Source organism: Schistocerca nitens, chromosome 6 (genome assembly GCF_023898315.1).
Source record: "Schistocerca nitens isolate TAMUIC-IGC-003100 chromosome 6, iqSchNite1.1, whole genome shotgun sequence".
Lineage (NCBI taxonomy): Eukaryota > Metazoa > Arthropoda > Insecta > Orthoptera > Acrididae > Schistocerca > Schistocerca nitens.
The window spans coordinates 447366500-447388113 of NC_064619.1; the positions used below are offsets into that span (position 1 = coordinate 447366500).

The 21614-nt window shown below is 38.0% G+C and overlaps 1 protein-coding gene across 8 annotated transcripts in view; it reads left to right on the forward strand.

Moving 5' to 3' along the window:
- The window catches only part of LOC126262221 (uncharacterized), a 499774-nt gene extending 491509 nt beyond the window's left edge, over positions 1-8265 (forward strand). For 3 of the 8 annotated variants that reach the window (XM_049958660.1, XM_049958662.1, XM_049958663.1), the window contains one exon: positions 6898-8264. In XM_049958660.1, coding sequence (XP_049814617.1) covers positions 6898-6969 — 72 coding nt within the window. In that variant the 3' untranslated portion in view covers positions 6970-8264. Of the gene's footprint in view, positions 1-6897 lie in introns of all 8 variants that reach the window. The other 5 variants (XM_049958665.1, XM_049958666.1, XM_049958667.1 and 2 more) reach the window with 3 other exon arrangements.
- The last annotated feature ends 13349 nt before the right edge of the window (positions 8266-21614 follow it).

The following is a 21614-nucleotide window of genomic DNA, read 5'->3' on the forward strand; positions in this document are numbered from 1 at the left end:
CCCTTGCTACCCATGTAGCCGCCTGCTGCGTGTAGTGGACTCCTTACCTATCCAGCAGAACCCGAAACCCCACCACCCTATGGCGCAAGTTGTGACTGTTATAAAAACAGTTGTGGCAACACAGCACTACCTTGCTAGAGTCCACTTTTTACCTGAAACTACAATGAATGGCCTTTACCAAATCACACACGGGTAGTATACTGCTCATACAGCATTGGAGTCTTTCTTGCCAAACCTTCAGGCACATTTTGGTTTCTCGGGTGCTCCCAGGTCCTTCATCTTTTCACACTGACATATGACTTCTCAGTATCAAGAACCACTAGGATCAGCTCTTTACCTTATTTTCAGTATTTCTCCATCAACTTAAATGCACTGAAGATTAGGTTTGTTGTTGTCTTCTTTTCCCTGAATCAGTACTGTTACTTTTCAAAGTGTGTTTTCAATATTGTACTTAATATATATTCTGGAATCTTCTCATCTGTTTTTCAGGCCTTATGAAAAATAAGTTTTTCCTTAAATCAAACAATGGAAACTCCAGGTAGGAATAGCAACCATGTAGGAAAAGACAAATTGCTACTTACCATAAAGATGACACGTCAAATTTCAGACAGACAGGAGTTGGTGGTCTTCTGTATGCGCGCGTGCGTGCGTGTGTGCGTGCGTGTGCGTGCGTGCATGTGTGTATTTGTATTACTGATGTAGGCGCCCGCCCCCGGTAGCTGAGTGGTCAGTGCAACAGACTGTCAATCCTAAGGGCCCGGGTTCGAATCCCAGCTGGGTCAGAGATTTTCTCCACTCAGGGACTGGCTGTTGTGTTGTCCTTATTGTCATCATTTCATCCCCATTGATGTGCAAGTCACCGAAGTGGCGTCCATTCGAAAGACTTGCACCTGGCGGGCGGACTACCCGACGGGAGGCCCTCGTCACACGCCGTTATTATTATTACTGATGAAGGCTGTGGCCAAAACATATCTGAGTGTCTTTTGATTGTGCCTGTCTGCAACCTGATGTTTCTTCTTTACTGTAAGTAAAAAGTTTTTCCTATATGGTTGTAATACTTTCGACAGTTACTTTTTATTTCCACATTGACTTAATAATTTCTGGTGATTTCCTATTCAGCATCTTCAACACACTTATGTCTGTGCTCGGGTAAAACAGGTTTTTGCTCTGCAGGTTTCATTAGTTGTTTCTGTCATTTATTGGTATCTGTTTGGAAGGTGGTCAAATTGGTTCTTTCATTACATTTTCTTCTGTTCTATTTAGATTTTCACTGACGTCTTCTGTGGTGACCTTCGCGGAGAAAAAGATTTTCATATGTTGTGCACCACTCTGAACAGCAGTTTCATATTATGTTATCCTGTCTTCCTGCAGCAGTTGGACAAATTTCTCCCAATAATTTCCTTTTTCCTCTTCTAGTACCTGTTTGACTCCAAACTTTTTTGTCCTGGTACTCTTTTTTAGAGGCAACTGATCTTCACTTCATCTTGTTTTTGTTCTAGCTTGTCTTTCCTTTTATCCTATTCTTTCTGGCGTGGAACTTTTTAAATTGATGTTCTCAGTAATTTATCCCATCATGGTATCTCCTTCTCCGTGACTCTCAAAGATGTTTTTCCACAGACCTCTGTTGCTGTGTTCACCAGCACATTCTTAAATCTAGTCCATTCAACCTTTCCACTCTGCTCTTCATCTATTGGTAGTTGGCACCTTACAGAGCCATGACTGTCCGTTCTCTCATCAGTTTTGTTAGCTCCCTAACTTTGATCATTGGTAAGTTTCTACCAGTTATCTTGGGTCTATGAATACTATTAAAGTCTGTTACTAACAGTTTATGTTCATTGGTAGAGTTCTTATTTAGTATCACTGGTCTGCTTCTTTCTTCATTGACAGTGGTAGATTTAAATAGTCCGTTCCAACTGGTCTTGTGATCATGTGACTGACACTCTTCTTAAACCAAATATTTCGCACAACTAAACCACACCTCATGCAGAAGTGTAGGAGAAATTCTTTTGTATCTCGTGTACCATAACCACTGGTGGGGAGGCTTGTGTGCCTCAGCGATACAGATAGCCGTGCAGTATGTGCAACCACAACAGAGGGGTATTTTTTGAGAGGCCAGATAAATGTGTGGTTCCTGGAGAGGGGCAGCAGCTTTTTCACTAGCTTCAGGGGCAATAGTCTGGATGATTGACTGAATTGGCCTTGTAACAAAAGCCAAAACAGCATTGCTGTGCCGGTACTGTCAAGGGCTGAAAGCAAGGGCAAACTACAGCTGTTAATTTTTCCCAAGGTCATGCAGCTTTACTATGTGGTTAAATGATGATGGCGTCCTCTTGCGTAAAATATTCTGGAGGTAAAATAGTCCCCCATTCAGGTCTCCAGACGGGGACTACCCAGGAGGACATCATTACCCGGAGAAACAAAACTGGCTTTCTACATATCAGATAAGAGATCCCTTAATCATGCAGGTAGGTTAGAAAAAAAGGGAAATGGATAGCTTTAAAGTTAGATATAGTGGGAATTAGTGAAGTCCGGTGGCAGGAGGAACAGGACTTCTGGTCAGGTGAATACATATACATCCTCATGATTACTCTGCAAATCACATTTAAGTGCTTGGCAGAGGGTTCATTGAACCACAATAATACTATCTCTCTACCATTCCACTCCCGAACAGCGCACGGGAAAAACGAACATATAAACCTTTCTGTTCGAGCTCTGATTTCTCTTATTTTATTTTGATGATCATTCCTACCTATGTAGGTTGGGCTCAACAAAATATTTTCGCATTCAGAAGAGAAAGTTGGTGACTGAAATTTCGTAAATAGATCTCGCCACGACGAAAAAGTCTTTGCTTTAATGACTTCCATCCCAACTCGCGTATCATATCTGCCACTCTCTCTCCCCTATTGCAGGGTTATAAATACAAAATCAAATAGGGGTAATGCAGGAGTAGGTTTAATAATGAATAATTAAAATCCAGGGAGAAGAAATAAAAAGTTTGAAGTCTGCTCACGACATGGTAATTCTGTCAGAGACAGCAAAGGACTTGGAAGAACAGTTGAACGGAATGGAAGTGTCTTGAAAGAAGGCAACAAGATGAGCATGAACAAAAGCAAAATGGGGACAATGGAACGTAGTCAAATTAAATCGGTTGATGCTGAGGTAATTAGATTAGGAAACAAGACATTTAAAGCAGTAGATGAGTTTTGGTATTTGGGTAGCAAAATAACTGATGATGGTCGAAATAGAGAGGATATAAAATGTAGACTGGCAATGGCAAGGAAAGCGTTTCTGAAGAAGAGATATTTGTTAACATCGAGTATAGATTTAAGTGTCAGGAAGTTGTTTCTGAAAGTATTTGTATGGAGTGTAGCCATATATGGAAGTGAAACATGGATGACAAACAGTTTAGACAAGAAGAGAATAGAAGCTTTTGAAATGTGGAGCTACAGAAGAATGCTGAAGATTAGATGGGTAGATCATGTAACTAATGAGGTGGCACTGAATATAATTGGGGAGAAGAGGAAATTGTGACACAACTTGACTAGAAGAAAGAGATCGGTTGATAGGACACAAGGTATCAAGGGATAACCAATTTAGTATTGGAGGGAAGTGTGGAGAGCAAAAATCGTAGAGGGAGACTAAAAGATGAATACACTAAGCAAATTCAGACGGAAATAGGTTGCCGTCGTTACTCGGAAATGAAGCAGCTTGCACGGGATAGAGTAACATGGAGAGCTGCATCAAACCAGTCTTTGGACTGAAGACCCCAACAACAATAACAAAGTGTTTGGTCCCATTACTTTTTTGAACCCAAGTCTGTCTGTCCCCGAACTGTGTGTTCAGTTCTCCCCTAATGAATTCTTTCTCTCCAGAACTTGTCTCAGAAACTGTTTTCATTGTCTTTGACGCAATCGGCCTTTGGTGCATATGCGTGTACCTGTGTTAACTTCTCCTTCCCAGGTTAACTGTTGCCTTTAATTTGCTCAAATCAACAATAGCTTAAGAACATAATTAAATGTTAAGAGATGTGCACTGATACATCATGACACGCAGAATCATGCTAATAGTAATAGTGACAAGTTGAATGTAGGTTATTAATACTCCATTTATGCGCATACATGTGTGCATGCGTAAAACTCATAATACTCTTTGCACTCTATTGAAGTTTGAACTTTCATTTCACCAAATAAGATGGTGCCATGGTCAAGGCGTTGAAGTGGGGTTGAAATACCCATCCAGTCATCCATATTTACCCTTGAAAAGATTGTGGCTGACTTCCTGACTCATACTATGGCAGTTTGTGCTTGTAACACAATCATTTGATAGTTTATGAAAAGTTATAATCTTTAATGTAATTTGGAGTTTGAAAATGGCAGATGATTTAATTAGTACAAATTAGCAATGCACAACACTGAGGGGTGAAAACGTTAACTAGTAACATACAACTGAAATAAAATTTTAAGATTACTTGTGGGAAGTGCAACTGCTGTATTTGCCTGGGTACTTCAAACATATTTTAATAACCTGGCAGCTTTTTGCACATGCTCTTGTGTTTATTAATTCCACTGTTAAATACATAGAAGTACATTGAAGCAGCACAGACACATACATACATAGTTCCAATTACAACCTGCATGATGTAAGGTAGACTGATTACAACACAACACTGCTACTCAAATGAATCGGTGGGCTTTGCCACTGTACTCAAAATAACATACAACAATCATAATATTTCAGAGTATTGTTAGAACACATACCTAATTAAATTTATAATTAAAATTTATGAATTTTGGATATTCCAAAAGTATGGAATTTGGTTTTACAAAATATAGTAATTTATTTAACATTAACTGAATTTCGACATTACTACATTCTTAGTAGAAATTTTATTAAAATATGTTATGTAAACAATCACTCTCAAAATGTGCTGATCTAGTACTTCAATTACAATTACATTTTCACTGAATCTTCATCCTCATTGAATCTTCATCAAATGGGAACAAGTTGTTACAGGTAAATATTTCGTGAATAAAGCATATAAGTTTCTGAACTGGTTGTAAGTAGTTGTGTTGTGTTCTAGAACATTCCAAATGGTAGTCTTATGTAAAATAATAATATTAAGGAATGTAGCAGTCATTTTAAGAATAACATAATTAGGATTGCTAGCTGGTACAATATCAAAGTCATGAATGACAAAAAGCTAAGGAGGATTACAAAATGCTTCCACAAAATGTTTCCTCAGGTTGTACATTAATCAAAAAGATTAGGTAATGAACTAGCTGACAGATTACATGCTCCAACTATAATGATGTTCGTGTAAACAGGACATTAAATCTTAATTTTCATTTCTTCCTGGGCATGTCAGTTTACTTGCTGCTGAGGGTGGAGGAGGAGCAAAGAGAAGTCATTTCCATGTGGATTATGTGTCATGAGCTTTCAGTACAGTAAAGAAACGATTCTTCTCTGTGTAGTAGTGTATGGGAGTAGGTTGAGAAATTTAAAAGTGTCCAACAAGTTTGGCTAACAAAGAGGGAACAGAACATGGGTACTAGGGAGCGTACACAATCACTTCAAGATGGTATTAGCAGCCAGGCAAGTAGTTATTACTAAAGTATTGATTTCTCTCCAGATTGACCATGAGCTCAGCTTCCATAAGGTCTGTGAGAAGTGAGTGCCGAGAGAACTTCCAATAGAGCCCAAGTGTGAATATAATGAAAGCTGTCATCACTTTGTGACCACTGCATCAATGAAAGTACATTATGTTTAATTGAGAGACTTGCAGGATATGTATGATGTGGCTCCATCATTACTACCTGGAAATGAAACTCCACAGCATGCAGAAGCTAAAAGTTTGCGCAAAGTGTTGAAACCTATTGTCAAAAGAAGTGTTATTTTTGTATGGAAATACACATTAGTAGCCTGCCAGTCACCCTGTTGAAAATATTATCCACTTAACTTTTGATACCTCGGTACTCCCAGCCTCCAACCAACTGTTGGCCGCACCTCCCCCCTTAAGACTCTTAATTCTTTTGCCTGGTCAAAGTTCCAAGAATTAATCTTGCAGACAGCACATACAACATCCTTGAAGGGAATATCATACTTCTTAAACCCCTATGTATACATAAATAGCTTTTTTATGTCTGGTAAATGGGTAGGTAAAACATCTACTAACCAAGTGGCGGCAAGGAACGCACACACACACACACACACACACACACACACACACACACACACACACAAGGGTTGTAACTTTTACAAGTTTTTGGAGCCATTGGCTCCTCCTCCTCCTCCTCCTCCTCCTCCTCCTGGCAGAAGAGTTAAAGGGGAAGGAAGAGGGGTGAAGGAAAAGAGTTGGAGAGGAAGTCTTTCCTTCTCATCCCATCCGGTAAGTCTCCCTGAACCAGGGTTCTGGGTGACTGTTCTGAACTGTGCCTCTTTCCCTAAGCCTCTCCAGCCCTTTTCCTTCACCCCTCTTCCTTCCCCTTCAACTCTTCTGTCAGGAGGAGGAGCTGTTGGCTCTGAAAGCTTGTAGAAGTTAAACCCTGTGTGTGTGTGTGTGTGTGTGTGTGTGTGTGTGTGTGTGTGTGTGTGTGTGTGTTCCACTGCCGCTGCTTGGTGAGTTTATTTTTATCTATCCATTTACATTATTTTCGTTTCTTTTTGTGTGTGGATAACTTTTGACATGGCTGCTTTGCACTTTGCCATACCTATGTGGAGAGCAGTGTAAGAAGGATAAGAGTTAAAAATCAGGTGTCATTGTGAGATTAAATGTGGGCTTTTCTGTAATGTGCAGTTCTTTGCAGTGATGATACAACTGTTTTTCTAATAAGCACTGTTGTTCTGCATATTGAAATATTTGTGATAATCAATGATCTGTGAACTGCCTTTTTGTTACAGATTCTCATGAAGACTATGCCAACGTCAATGTTCCGTCTCCTGACTGGCCAGGAGACACCTGTATATATTTGAAGGCTTTGATGTAAGATACATTGTCAGTGCCTGATATTAATCCAAAGGATTGTGTTTTCTAGTCAGATCCATAGTTTGTATGATCATCGTCTTTGACAGGAGTATATTTTATTAAACCCAATCCTATATAATAATTTTACAGACTGGAAATTCTTGTCAGATTTATTGAACACACAATGTTACAATGTTAAATATAGTATTCCCATCAGTTTAGGACCTGTATAACTACACTGCTCTGTTCATTGTTTCTTCTTTTTGCTGTTCAGAGTCATGCCTCAAAAGCCCTTTTTATAATTGCTTGATGTGTATTTGAATGCTGTGCAGCAGAATTTGTCTTGCTGTTATTGTATGTCTTTCCTACCCTGACTGGTATGTGTAAGCAGCAGAAGTGCCTGTATATGATTCATCTGTCTGGACGACCACCAGTTCTGTGACGTATAAACGTCACATTCTAATGTTTATAATGTACTCCTTGCATTATGATGAAGCAGCAGCCTGTGGAAGAGGTGTACTTGATAAATGATGGGGCCATAATTATTGTGTGTGTGAGATGTGTTATTTCCTTTGGAAAGAAGGCTGAGTTACCTATTAGAGATGTCAGATTCAGCAGGTTACAGATTTTGCTAGGCTTTTTGCCTTATTATATTTTCCTACTTTAGATTGTGATGATACTAAACAGTCTAAATTGTTTTCATTCTCCAATTTTAACAGCAAATGTGACAACTAACTTTTAGGACAAAAATATTAGCATTGAAATAAATTTTGGACTGAGTGCAAAACACTGACAAACTTACTAATGTGGAATGTAATTGCATGCATGCACTGTTTGTTCGTAGAACTGGGAAATGTGCTATAATTGTTAGTTCATTTGTAAATGTGGAGAACATATTGTCACTATGCTGTGATAGATGCTTGGCATCTTTGTCATCCTTATATGATGGCAGCTTGTCAGAAAAAAATACAATGTGAATGGAACTTTACTGTTTAGTGATATGGCAAAAACTCTCACATTGATGTATACATCAAGGAAATTATTAAAGTGTAAAATATACTACCTAAAAATTACTAAACTGATTTCACCTAACATAACTTTGTGACTTCCTCAACACGTACAGGTTCTGCTAATTGTTACACAGTTTTTTTTGGAGCATGTAAAATGAAATAAAATTCATGACACTTCTTTGTGTATCAGTATGTGCTGATGTCTCAGATTGAATTGTGTGTCATTCATTGTGTTAGTATTCGTTCAGCAATAAAGAAAAGTCCCCACGTGTAACGCATAAATTATTTTGAATTATAAATTTCCTTTGTTAAAGGTGCAGAATTATTTTGGACAGAAACAATGTTAATATTTTAGTTGGGAAAAGTTTGTGTTGTTGCACAAAATCTTGCAAAGTACGAAACGTCGTTGTCAGTTTATGGTTTTGTATTGTGTGCATAATTTTGCTGTTCATTGTTTATGGTGTGACATTTGAGAGAAGTGGAGGACTTTTCAAATTTATTTTCCTACAAATTTCGACCATTTTATTGGATTTCTGCCATTCAAATAATACAGAATGCACCACATTACTTGAGTTATTCTTGTGACTGTTGTCAGTTAAGTTTGCCGTAAAATACCTTTTTATGCTTGGTAATAACTGTACCCTTCTAAGTAGGCTTACCTATGTAATGCGCATTTCTGACTGCTGTGTGATTGTAAAAACAATGTTGCATCCAGGTAAGTTGTTTAGCAGAATTGACACTACACAAGACTTCCACTTTGCAAAAATAAAAGGTTATTGAGTAATTCCAATATGTCAGTTCCTTTCACAAGATTCAGTAGTTGGCAATGGTAACACATGTCAAATGAGTAACATCACAAAACTGTGAAGAGTGTTAGGAAAGTACTATCAACATAGAAAAGGTGCAATAAGACAAATGAAAAAAAACATAAACTCACCTCAGTAGGATCAGAGCAGGCCCATTGTAATGACTGTGGCATGCTACAGTAATTGTTGGTCTGTGTCTGAAAAAGTTAAATAATCAAAGAAAATGGAACTGTAATCTAAAAAGTAAATAAATGAACACCTATTAAGCCCTCAACTGTGGTGAAACATGTTTGGGTAAACACAACTATACAACTCTATTTTGCTAGAAGGTAGACCACACTATTAATCTTTTATACAAGCATGAGCACAGAGTTTAAAAAAAAATTTAAGATGATTTTAACTTCTATTGAACTCAATCTCGCACAAAATTTTTAATATGGAGTAACTACAGTGACTGAAGTAGTGAACACATGACGACACAGAAAGAGATGAGAAGAGGAGAGGTAGTAATAAGGAAAAATATTGAAATAGGAAAGGACAGATGAAATGGGAATGATTGATGCTATGCCTCAGTTGGTGCAAGGGTAGCTGAAGATAAGCGTCCTTTAGAATTTTTATTTAACTATTCTTTGTTAGTGTCATTACTTCACTTCCGCTTCAGGGTAATGGGGAACATTATACCTGACTTAGATAAGTGAGTCACAGTTTGACAGTATTACCCTCCTAACACACTCACTATGAGTTCGATCTGTTCCTTGACTGACATACAGTGCATATCAGCTCAGTGACTGTTATTATTAATTTTTATTTTATTTTTTAAATAACTGGCATTTTGTCAAACAGAAGTATGTTTTATGTAATAATGTATTATGTCATGATCACCTAAAAATTACAGTGTTTACATTACAGGTTTCAACAATTTATTGCCATTAATTGCCCTCTTGAGATGTGATTAGTACAATAACAGCTACATCATGGTATGAAACATTCAGGTTATGCGGAAAAAAAAACTATACATAATGTCATGTGCTATTTATATAGGGCTCATGGAGGATGGATACGGGAAATTGGGGAGGGGGTAAAAATTAAGGCCATAGGCAAAGCAGATGCATAATAGCACATTCTGTATTCAGTTAAGTTTGCTATATGCAGTTTTCAAATTTGATACCTTAAAAGCAAGAGCAAAAAAAATGAAAGTTACAAAATGTTATAAATTATATTTTTAAGAAATAAATGTAAAAAGCATGCATACACACAAATGTCCATTGTCCTACGATCATAAAACATCTACAATTTTTCGTGCCTAAGCAAACATTGAAAGTTAAACTCTATAAATGTGGTGTACCAGACTACTAATATTATTATTATATTACATTATATTATATTATATTAAAACATTTGTATGTATGTAAATAATCGACAATTAACAAAACCAAAACCATAATGATGTACTTTTATCCAGAATGAGATTTTCACATTGGGGCAGAATGTGCATTGATATGATACTTCCTGCAGATTAAAACTGTGTGCCACACTGAGACTCATACTCGTGCCTTTTACAGGCAAATGCTCTACCAACTGAGCTACCCATGCATGACTTACGCCCCATGTTCACAGTTGCTCTACCACCAGTATCTCATCTCCTGCCTTCCAAACTTCACAGAAGTTTCCTTGCGAAACTTGCAAGACACACTCCTGGAAGAAAGAATATCGCAGAGACATGGCTTAGTGTAAACTGCCATGAAACTTCCCAGCAGCCTGAAAAACTGTTGCACCAAGACTCGAACTCAATACCTTTGCCTTTTGTAAGCCAGTGCTCTATTACCCAAGTTACCCAAGCCCAGCTTACGACCCGCCCTCAAAGCTTCACTACTGCCAGTACCTCATCTCCATCTTCTGAGTTCGAGTCTTGGTCTGGCACACAGTTTTAATCTGGCAGGAAGTTTCATACCAGGACCCTCTCTGCTAGAGAGTGGAAAAATCTCATTCTGGAAACATCCCCCAGCCTGTGGCTAAGCCCTGTCCCTGTAATATTGTTTCTTCCAGGGGTGCTAGTAATGCAGGTTTCACCATATACTGGTGGAAATGAAGCTGTGAGGATGGGTCATGAGCCGTGCTCGAGTAGCTCGGTCGGTAGAGCACTCGCCTGTGAAAGGCAAAGGTCCCAAGTTTGAGTCTCGATCTGGCACACAGTTTTAATGTGCCAGGAAGTTTCAAATACTTTTCGTTTTTTACTTACCAAGGATGTTACAAGTTTTTATTTAATCTCTCAGCTGTACACAAACAGTTTATTCAAGGCTTTATTTGCTGTGAGTAATTGCTGATTGGCCTATAGCTGCCTGATGATTTTGCGTTAATATTCTTGAGTACCGATCAGATTCTGATTTGTACTCTATTTACCGCTTATAAAAGAGGGGTAGAAGATGTCTCTGTGAACTGGAATACTAGTATCGACAACATTTTTAATCATACCAGTACTTATTCCACACTACCTACTGCCTCAGAAGAGTCTCATAATTGATTTCCATACTGTATATGTAGAAACATGTTTGATGGAAAAAACCCTCTGTAGAGAAGGGACACACACACACACACACACACACACACACACACACACACCTGTGCTGGAGGTTTCAATATACTGCAATCAAAAGAATGGGCATTTTTTATTTTTGGCATTGCACACATTATTGCTTCACGTTGTTCCACAGCTTCGCATATACTTCAACAGGGAGTATACAATCCGGGACAACCGGGAAAAACCCGGGAATTTTTCATTGTTTTAGCTTTCAGTTAAATTTTTGTAATTTGACTGATAAGAATTGATCCTCTAGCAAAGAATGTTACTGTGTCCTGCTACTGGAGAATGATACTGCAGCAATAAAATATAAACGAGAGGGGGGAAAAAAATAGAACTTTAGTGGCAAAGGACATATGCCAGTTACAACAACAAAACACCATGCACGCATAAGCGTCTGCAAGCAGCAAAAATATGTCAAAGGCTTTAGGGTGAAGACTATTTAATACTTCATAACAATAAACCACTTTCTATGAGCGTGACATCACAACTGTTTTACATTAGGTTCGTTTGACCAGTTGCCAGCGGGCTTGTGCGCAAGCACCTTCTCCCATTTCCCGCTACTTTAAGTGTGGCTGTTAGCTGTATCGGCAGTAGTAGCAAGCAGCCAGATGCTAACAAGAAAAATTTTTCTCGCATGCCCTAGCTGCCAGATTTGCGCATACACAGAGTTGTCCGAGTTGTAATGGGGAGGGAGTTCATCTCCACCTGACCCCTGTTTGCATTAAGCGATTTTGCTGTTTGCTCTTCGTTTACAGCTCCCATGACAAATGAAAACAAAACTAGTTTCTGTGGCCGGGACCAATCAAGTGAATTATAATACATTCACATAATTATTGAGGGCAAAAATATATTAGTACTTCCAGTTTTATGATTTTATTTCCAAGTTATTAGCAGTCAAGCATTAATCGCCTTGCAGAACAATGAAGTTATTTTTGTCAGTTTGCTAAAGAAATTTGGCTTTAGTAATCTTTCTGGTGAGGCAATCAATTTATTTGAAATGAAGGGTTTCGTTCCACAGTATTGGCTGGTTCCAACTGTTCTCTGAATTTCAAGTGCACGTTTTCATTTTCTGCCATGTATGGCATTATGCCATAATAAAGAACCCAATATAAGATAGTACAGTTCTGGTACTCAAAGAAAATTTACATCCCAAAAACCACACTGAAAAGCTTAATATCAGGTGGGACCTACTTCGGTGTTAATCTGGAAGTCTTCAAGTCGAATTATGCATTTCAGTATGGTTTATGAAATTCCAATACTCTTGGAGTATCATCTGATGTTCTGTTTCTTTTATGGCATAATGTAAGGTCTCTTAGTGCTTTATACATACGAACATCCAGGCTTCCTACACCACTGCAGCTGCGCACACGCAATAATGCCTGTTTTCTGGCTCTCTGGCAACTGCTAAATCGAACCTATTTCAAACAGTCTCGGGATAGTATTACGAACAGTGATTCGAAAAGTGTTACTTTCAAAGTAAATTTCTTTTTACACAAGATGAATTATGTTACATGTGAGAAAGTGGGAGGAATTCCTTAAATCACAGACCATTTAAAACTGAACACTTTGAGAATCACTCACTTATAAGAATTTCGAGCCCAGTAGACCGGACATTTACATAATTACTTTAAATTTACTGACACACTTGTGTGATGTATCTTAAAGTATAGCATACGCAAAAAAGATCAATATTATATGTGAAAGCTTAGCTTCTCTTGTAGCTTATTAATCTTTGAAACCATTATTATATGTGAAAGCTTATCTTTTCTTGTAGCTATATTATGTATATTAATGTAAATCATTAACTTTTCCTCTTGGTGTGTTCACGCTACGTAACAGTCATCTTGCTATTGGCTGACTATAACACGTGTCCTATGCTCTGAATATCTGCTGTCATCGGCTGGCAAGATCACGTGGCACGAGATATGACTGGCTTACAAAAGGACATCGCAATCTCGATTTCAATGCTCTGGAAACCAACGTGCTGCAATTCAAAATTATACTTTCGTAATATGCAAAAATCTTTTTTTTTTTTTTTTTTTTTTTTTGGGAAGTTCTATGCCAGTGTATAAAACATTAACCATTCAAAGGATTGATAAGGTTTACAGCTCCAAAGGAAAAATCTACGGAAAACCTACTGTCATTAGCATGGAAAAAGTTGATTTTCACCTGGGAAAAAGTATATTTTTTGAAACGGGGTGTCCAGGAATAATCGGGGATTTTTTTTTTCCTTGTCCGCAAATACACCCTGTTCAAACAGTAAAAGGATTGGTTTTAGTTGAATGTTCTGTATGAAGAATATTGTTTAGACATCATCTGATGTAGTTCTGAAGTCAACCCTGGAGCAGGAGCGCTCTTTACTTTGAGAGACCATTTAGGAGGATCCTTATCATACAATGCAACAAGTCTGCGACTGAATTCCCGAGTTTTATGCTCTAATTGTGGTTAAGCTGCTTAAAAGTTTCTGTGGCTTATTACGTGAGAATTTTCTCTAGTGGTCTGCATTGAATACATTAAGAATATCATGTCATGGGCAGAATATCCTGGAGCACAAATTACTTTATCTGGCAACTATGTTTCTATTATATATTCTAACACTTTTAACGACAGAAGAGTGTGCGAAGTGTATGTATGCTACCTTCCCACTTCCTTTATACGAGTTGACTTACTTGTTATACGCAGCCGATCTTCCTCCCTGGCTTCTGGAGTCTCTTTAAACTTCTTCTCCGAAGAGTGATGCTAGGTACAGGAATATTGAAAATTCTCCCTCTACTTGTGAAATATACATGGAAGAACCCTGGAGATACTAAAAGGTATCAGATAGATTATATAATGGTAAGACAGAGATTTAGGAACCAGGTTTTAAATTGTAAGACATTTCCAGGGGCAGATGTGGATTCTGACCACAATCTATTGGTTATGAACTGCAGATTGAAACTGAAGAAACTGCAAAAAGGTGGGAATTTAAGGAGATGGGACCTGGATAAACTGAAAGAACCAGAGGTTGTAGAGTGTTTCAGGGAGAGCATAAGGGAACAATTGACAGGAATGGGGGACAGAAATACAGTAGAAGAAGAATGGGTAGCTCTGAGGGATGAAGTAGTGAAGGCAGCAGAGGATCAAATAGGTAAAAAGACGAGGGCTAATAGAAATCCTTGGGTAACAGAAGAAATATTGAATTTAATTGATGAAACGAGAAAATATAAAAATGCAGTAAATGAAGCAGGCAAAAAGGAATACAAACATCTCAAAAATGAGATCGACAGGAAGTGCAAAATGGCTAAGCAGGGATGGCTAGAGGACAAATGTAAGGATGTAGAGGCTTGTCTCACTAGGGGTAAGATAGATACTGCCTACAGGAAAATTAAAGAGACCTTTGGAGAAAAGAGAGCCACTTGTATGAATATCAAGAGCTCAGATGGAAACCCAGTTCTTAGCAAAGAAGGGAAAGCAGAAAGGTGGAAGAAGTATATACAGGGTCTATACAAGGGCGATGTACTTGAGGACAATATTATGGAAATGGAAGAGGATGTAGATGAAGATGAAATGGGAGATACGATACTGCGTGAAGAGTTTGACAGAGCACTGAAAGACCTGAGTCGAAACAAGGCCCTGGGAGTAGACAACATTCCATTAGAACTACTGACAGCCTTGGGAGAGCCAGTCCTGACAAAACTCTACCATCTGGTGAGCAAGGTGTATGAGACAGGCGAAATACCATCAGACTTCATGAAGAATATAATAATTCCAATCCCAAAGAAAGCAGGTGTTGACAGATGTGAAAATTACTGAACTATCAGTTTAATAAGTCAAGCTGCAAAATACTAACGCGAATTCTTTACAGACGAATGGAAATTTGGTAGAAGCCGACCTCGGGGAAGATCAGTTTGGATTCCGTAGAAATGTTGGAACATGTGAGGCAATACTGACCTTACGCCTTATCTTAGAAGAAAGATTAAGCAAAGGCAAACCTATGTTTCTAGCATTTGTAGACTTAGAGAAAGCTTTTGACAATGTTGACTGGAATACTCTCTTTCAAATTCTGAAGGTGGCAGGGGTAAAATACAGGGAGCGAAAGGCTATTTACAATTTGTATAGAAACCAGATGGCAGTTATAAGAGTCAAGGGGCATGAAAGGGAAGCAGTGGTTGAGAAGGGAGTGAGACAGGGTTGTAGCCTCTCCCCGATGTTATTCAATCTGTATATTGAGCAAGCAGTAAAGGAAACAAAAGAAAAGTTCGGAGTAGGTATTAAAATCCATGGAGAAGAAATAAAAACTTTGAGGTTCGCTGATGACATTGTAATTCTGTCAGAGACAGCAAAGGACTTGGAAAAGCAGTTGAACGGAATGGACAGTGTCTTGAAAGGAGGATATAAGATGAACATCAACAAAAGCAAAACGAGGACAATGGAATGTAGTCGAATTAAGTCAGGTGATGCTGAGGGAATTAGATTAGGACATGAGACACTTAAAGTAGTAAAGGGGTTTTGCTATTTGGGGAGCAAAATAACTGATGATGGTCAAAGTAGAGAGGATATAAAATGTAGACTGGCAATGGCAAGGAAAGCGTTTCTGAAGAAGAGGAATTTGTTAACATAGATAATAAATTTAAGTGTCAGGAAGTCGTTTGTGAAAGTATTTGTATGGAGTGTAGTCATGTATGGAAGTGAAACATGGACGATAAATAGTTTGGACAAGAAGAGAATAGAAGCTTTCGAAATGTGGTGCTTCAGAAGAATGCTGAAAATTAGACGGGTAGATCACGTAACTAATGAGGAGGTATTGAATAGAATAGGGGAGAAGAGGAGTTTGTGGCACAACTTGACCAGAAGAAGGGATCGGTTGGTAGGACATGTTCTGAGGCATCAAGAGATCACAAATTTAGTATTGGAGGGCAGCGTGGAGGGTAAAAATCGTAGAGGGAGACCAAGAGATGAATACACTAAGCAGATTCAGAAGGATGTAGGTTGCAGTAAGTACTGGGAGATGAAGAAGCTTGCACAGGATAGAGTAGCATGGAGAGCTGCATCAAACCAGTCTCAGGACTGAAGACAACAACGACGACAACAACAACAACAACAACACTTGTGAAATAAGTAGATACTCGAAGGTTACTTTTCATCATCGAAAGATATATTAAAAACTTCATACAGAACAAACTTCTCCCTTCTTAAATAAACACCTGACTTCTTATAAGTCACTCGTATCGCCACTAGGTTACGTTTCGTCAACTAACGCTATATTAAAACTTCATACAGAACATAATTCTCACTTCTCACATAAACGTCTGACTTCTTGTAAGTCACTCGTATTGTCTCATGTCAAATGCAAAGTCAATTACATTTGCAAGTGTGTTGACTTATAACCATAACTCTGTAGCACAGGATTCATGAAATACGTCTTACCTCTAACAAGGCTGGATAATAGTTTTTTAATGGTTTTTTCTCCACTGTTCTTTTTTCACTAACAATAGCCACTGACACTATTCTCACAGAGTTATATAAATACTCCATAGTCCTCTCGTGTGCACTTTCACTGAAACTTCCATGGATTGTCGAACAGGTACGTATTGGTGCCATTCGACCACCGCATCTACATTCTTCTCGCGACTGAATTTCAAACCTGCACAGACATACATGTGATGCGCAGAAGGTAGGATTCTATCATCCCACACTCATATCTAAAATATCATGTGTTCAAGACGGTAGAAGGGTGAGTGGTTCTAGAATTTACACTGAAATTCTCGAATCACTACAGTATAATGGTGTGGCTTTGTGCCGTGTGATGGCTTGGATCCAAAGGTATAATGCTTGTATCGTTAGAGTGAAACAGCCGCCTTAAATTCTCTGCAGAGTGAGATTTTAACTGCAGATTTAAATTTGTGTCTCCCTTAACGATTACATGCTCACACTGACACAAGTGAGGACAAGGCTGTTAGGAAGGATGATACCATACTGATTTTGGGGGTTTATAGATTTTTCTGATTAAAAATTTCTTATTAAATACATTTATTTTGATAACCCTGCTTCTTTTTCACCATTTGCATCTGATGTACTTACTATCTACCATTATCAAACAGAGTAAACACATGCACCCATGTCAACCTCATGATGAATTATGCAGGTAACTATTAGAAGCATATAACCCGTGAGATGGGTGGTCGGAGGAGATGTGTAGTTTGACCCATGTCTCTCATTAACAAATTATTTGGAAACAGGTTGAAAAACTCATCAAAATGAGCTATTAACAATTGTATTTTGGTGTGAGCAACAAGCAGTTCACTGGTAAGTATCATTGTGGTGACTGCCTGAAGGCTGATGTGCACTGCAGCTACTGGCCAGCAGTGAGAGAGATAAAGGCCAGCATTTACTATGACAGACATACTGCTGGCCTGATTCAAGTTACGACCTCACAAATCCTCTGAAGGGTTGTTGAATTAGGACCTGCTAGTACAAAGTATTGAAAAGAAGTGGACTGTTTAATCACAAGGAGTGGTCCCCAACAAGATGGGATAATAGATACAACTCTGTGCTTCTACCTGTCTTAAATGGCAGTTCATAAGTGGCAGAAGAAAAAGCTTAAAGAAAGTTCATTATAAGATTCAGAAATAAGTGACACTGGAATTATAGGTTGCAGCTAGCAGAGGTAAACAAAATAAAAACATACATTAACTTATGATAAATAAAGCAACTGAGAGCTGTTAAGCAATGAAACACAGTTAAAGAAATAGACTATAGTTGTGAGGCAAATGTAAACTAAGAGACTAAAAGGGCAGATTAAGGAAATTGTTGTTAGTGTAATAAGTTAATACCTGCTTGACTGACATATGGGTATACATAAATACTTAAAGCATAATTAAAATATAAGTAAGTATAATAGATTAAGAAACTTATTAAAAAAGTATAGTGAACGAAAAGAAAATGGTATGAGTTTTTGTATTTCACAAGATTCCTTTTCATGTTTTTCAGTTCACATGACTGTCTTCATTATGATTCTGCCATCCCGAGTCCATACATTTTGTAAACCAAACAATTTTGCTCTTTTTCAGGCACAATGCAGATTTAAGTATTATGAACCTGTGTTTTGTGACACCTGAGAGGCTGCTTCCTATACAGTAGCTTCTGTTGACATGTCATGTTTATCTGTGCTGCCTGTGACAGTTTTTTACTCAGATGGACACTTACTTTGGCTGTTTGGTCAAGATAGTGTGTCTGGATTCAGGTAAACATATGGGTGTTATCTACTGGACCACTAGTGGCTCTCACAGTTGTACGAGAAAAATAACATGCCCATCTTCTTAGGTACTGGGCAGTCCCCTCTGATAATTTGGTTTTTACATCCAAATGTTGTTGCTAATGGCTTATAATTGGTGGTTAGGTACAGTTTTACTCCATAGGACATACGCGTAAAATTTATTTAAGCTGTAAATTATGGCAAATACTTGCAGCTCTGTTTGTGAGTAATTGTTACAGGGAAAATGTTTGGCACTTTTGAGAAGGTGAATTGATGGTTGTTCTGCTGACCGTTTCTTGCCAGCCTTCTTTTTCAGCTCCTCCATGAATCTGTGGTTCATTACTAATGTCACTAAGACTAGATAATGATCTTTTATGATTTATTCTGTGATGTTTATATCATGTAAATCTTCACACATTTTTTCTAACCAAATGATTTCTGACCTTTGAGTTAATAATGTTCAGTAGTCATTTGGTGAGTCTGTTCTTGTCCATTCTATAAATATGGCCAAAGAGTTTCAAGTGTCACTTGCTAATGGTGTAAGTAAATTTGATCATTAAAAATGTGAAGATCAGACGATGTCTTGTTCATCCAAATTCCATTTTCTTATGTGAGGCCATTTATTTTCCTTTTTCACTCTTGTTTTTCAATTTCTGCAAGTTTTGATTGCCTTAAACAGCTTTGATCTCTGATCGTATAGTGCTTCCAGTAAAAGGATATACTTTCAATATCACAGTCTTGCAATATGTGAACTTACCTTTTTTATAGTGGTTCCATATCATTCTGAATGCCTTTTGTACAATGGTAGCTGTTTCTAAGAGTGTAGTACTGTCCACACCTGGTTGCATTTTGATCTCTCCTAAGTATTTGGGGAAAATACTTGTAAAATTGTTCCCTGTTCCTTCTTTAGTGGCACTTTCCTGCTGTTTTGATGCAGTTTTTTCGCATGATGAGTTTTCACATAATACATTGGAGACCTGCCTTTATCACTATCTTGTGTAGTTTTCATGTGATAATTTAGTTTCTTCTTTAGTCTTAGTGATAACTGGTACTCTAGCAACAGAGACCAAGCATATAACATTGACTGTGCATTCAGAATTTCCAGTGTTTAAAATGTTGATGTCTGTTTTAATTATCTTATAGTTTTGTCCAGAAATAAGTCAAATTTTGTGACGGAGAGGCCGTCTCCTTGTCAAACATCTTTATTTATCTTGAAAGGATCAGTTTTCACAAGGAACTTTTACGTTTTATATATTTGTAAGATTCTATCAGATTAGTTCTCTGATCATCATGCCCACTCTGAGCTCTTCAAGAGTGTCAAAAACAGTCCATCTGTCTCCGATTTTATTGTATGAAGACCAAGAGGAAAGAAAAATCCATGTGACTTTTGAACATTCAAACAAACAATTCAGCTTCACCATTAGACTGAGGGTGCAAATTGCAGTAATCACATAGTGTATGCTGTTGGCAGCACAAAACTGTTGAAAATTGGCCTAGATGAATTGCAGCTGACTTTCAGAGCCAAGGACCTCATGAAGATCTTCCAGAAAAAACCATTACCATACCACCAGTAGTGGTGCATGTCATGGGGACAACAAAAAGAAATTTACTGTGTGTGTCTACTCCCAACAAATATCATCTGTTTCGCAAAAACAATATGGATGCATTGCCACAATCTGGACAGATGTGGCCACTCAAAAAAGTGTTGCAATAGAGCTGACTGATGTTCTACACCAGTATTAAAATGAGAGGTAATTCGCTCCATCTGGGTGTCCATGCCCTGCCAAGTACAATGATGGGCAAGTTGCTTTGAGCAACTACACCCCAGTGACATTGGTGCAACATAGACAAAACTTCTCACAGCAGGAAGTGAAGAATCACAATCTGTGAATGGTCATTATCTGTATGCAACAGCGGAATGCCTGACTTCATTGTATTTTTAGCATCGTCACACACTATCCTACATGCCATTGGGTCTGGAATTTCTTTCAAACTATGTAACCACCCCACATACGTGTATTACAGAACTACCCGAAGAGATGAGTCAGAAGCAGTTGCTGCAGCAATACGCTGAAAATCAAGAGGAAAATTTTGAAGAATTTTAAAATCCTGAATATCAATCAGATAACGTGATTCCTCAGGTGAATCAAATGCCATGTTGCTACCATCCAGTAACTGAGACAAGAAGTCAGCTTTTAAATTTTGTGCAGTGGGCCAGTATAACAACTCATACTGATAAGTAGACAATCACAAAAATCAAGCAGAACCATGTTCTTGAAACCAGTCACAGAACTATATAGAAAATATATAGAAACTGAAGTTCAAGAAATTAGCTGGTGGTGATGAAATATCAAATCATGTAATAAAGCAAGTGAGCAGATATCTCACTATTGCTGGACATAACAAACAGCTCTCGCGGAGATGTAATTTTTCCAGAAAAACTGAAGATAAGCAGGTTGGTATCAGTGTACAAGAAAGGGGATAAGGATGTCTCCAACAACTACCGGCCAGTTTATGCAGTCCTAAGATGAAAAACAAGTTCTATCTGTAATGTTTCTGGATCACTCCAAAGCATTTGACACTACTGACCATGAAATACTGATAAGAAAATTGGAAAACTATGGTATTCAAGGGCAAGCAGGGAAGTGAGTAGAATCATATCAAAGTAACAAGAAGCAATATGTATCAATAGGGGATGGATATAAATCAAAAACCAAAACCATCAAATATGGAGTGCCACAGGGATCAGTAATGGGGCTATTGCTGTTTATTCCATTTGTTAACAACATAGGTGTTGAAGAGAAGGAGAAGAAAATATTGTGTGCAGATGACATGACAATACTGAACAATGACCAAACTGTGGCACAGCTTGAGAGAAGAGCATACATATCTGCAAACACCACAGTCCGATGGCTCCTGTAAAATAGACTTGTTATAAACCTAAAAAATACTATGTGTACAGTATTCAGAAATAAAGAGAAGGCTGTGCACATGGGTTTAGAGGTGGGTGAAATGAGACTAG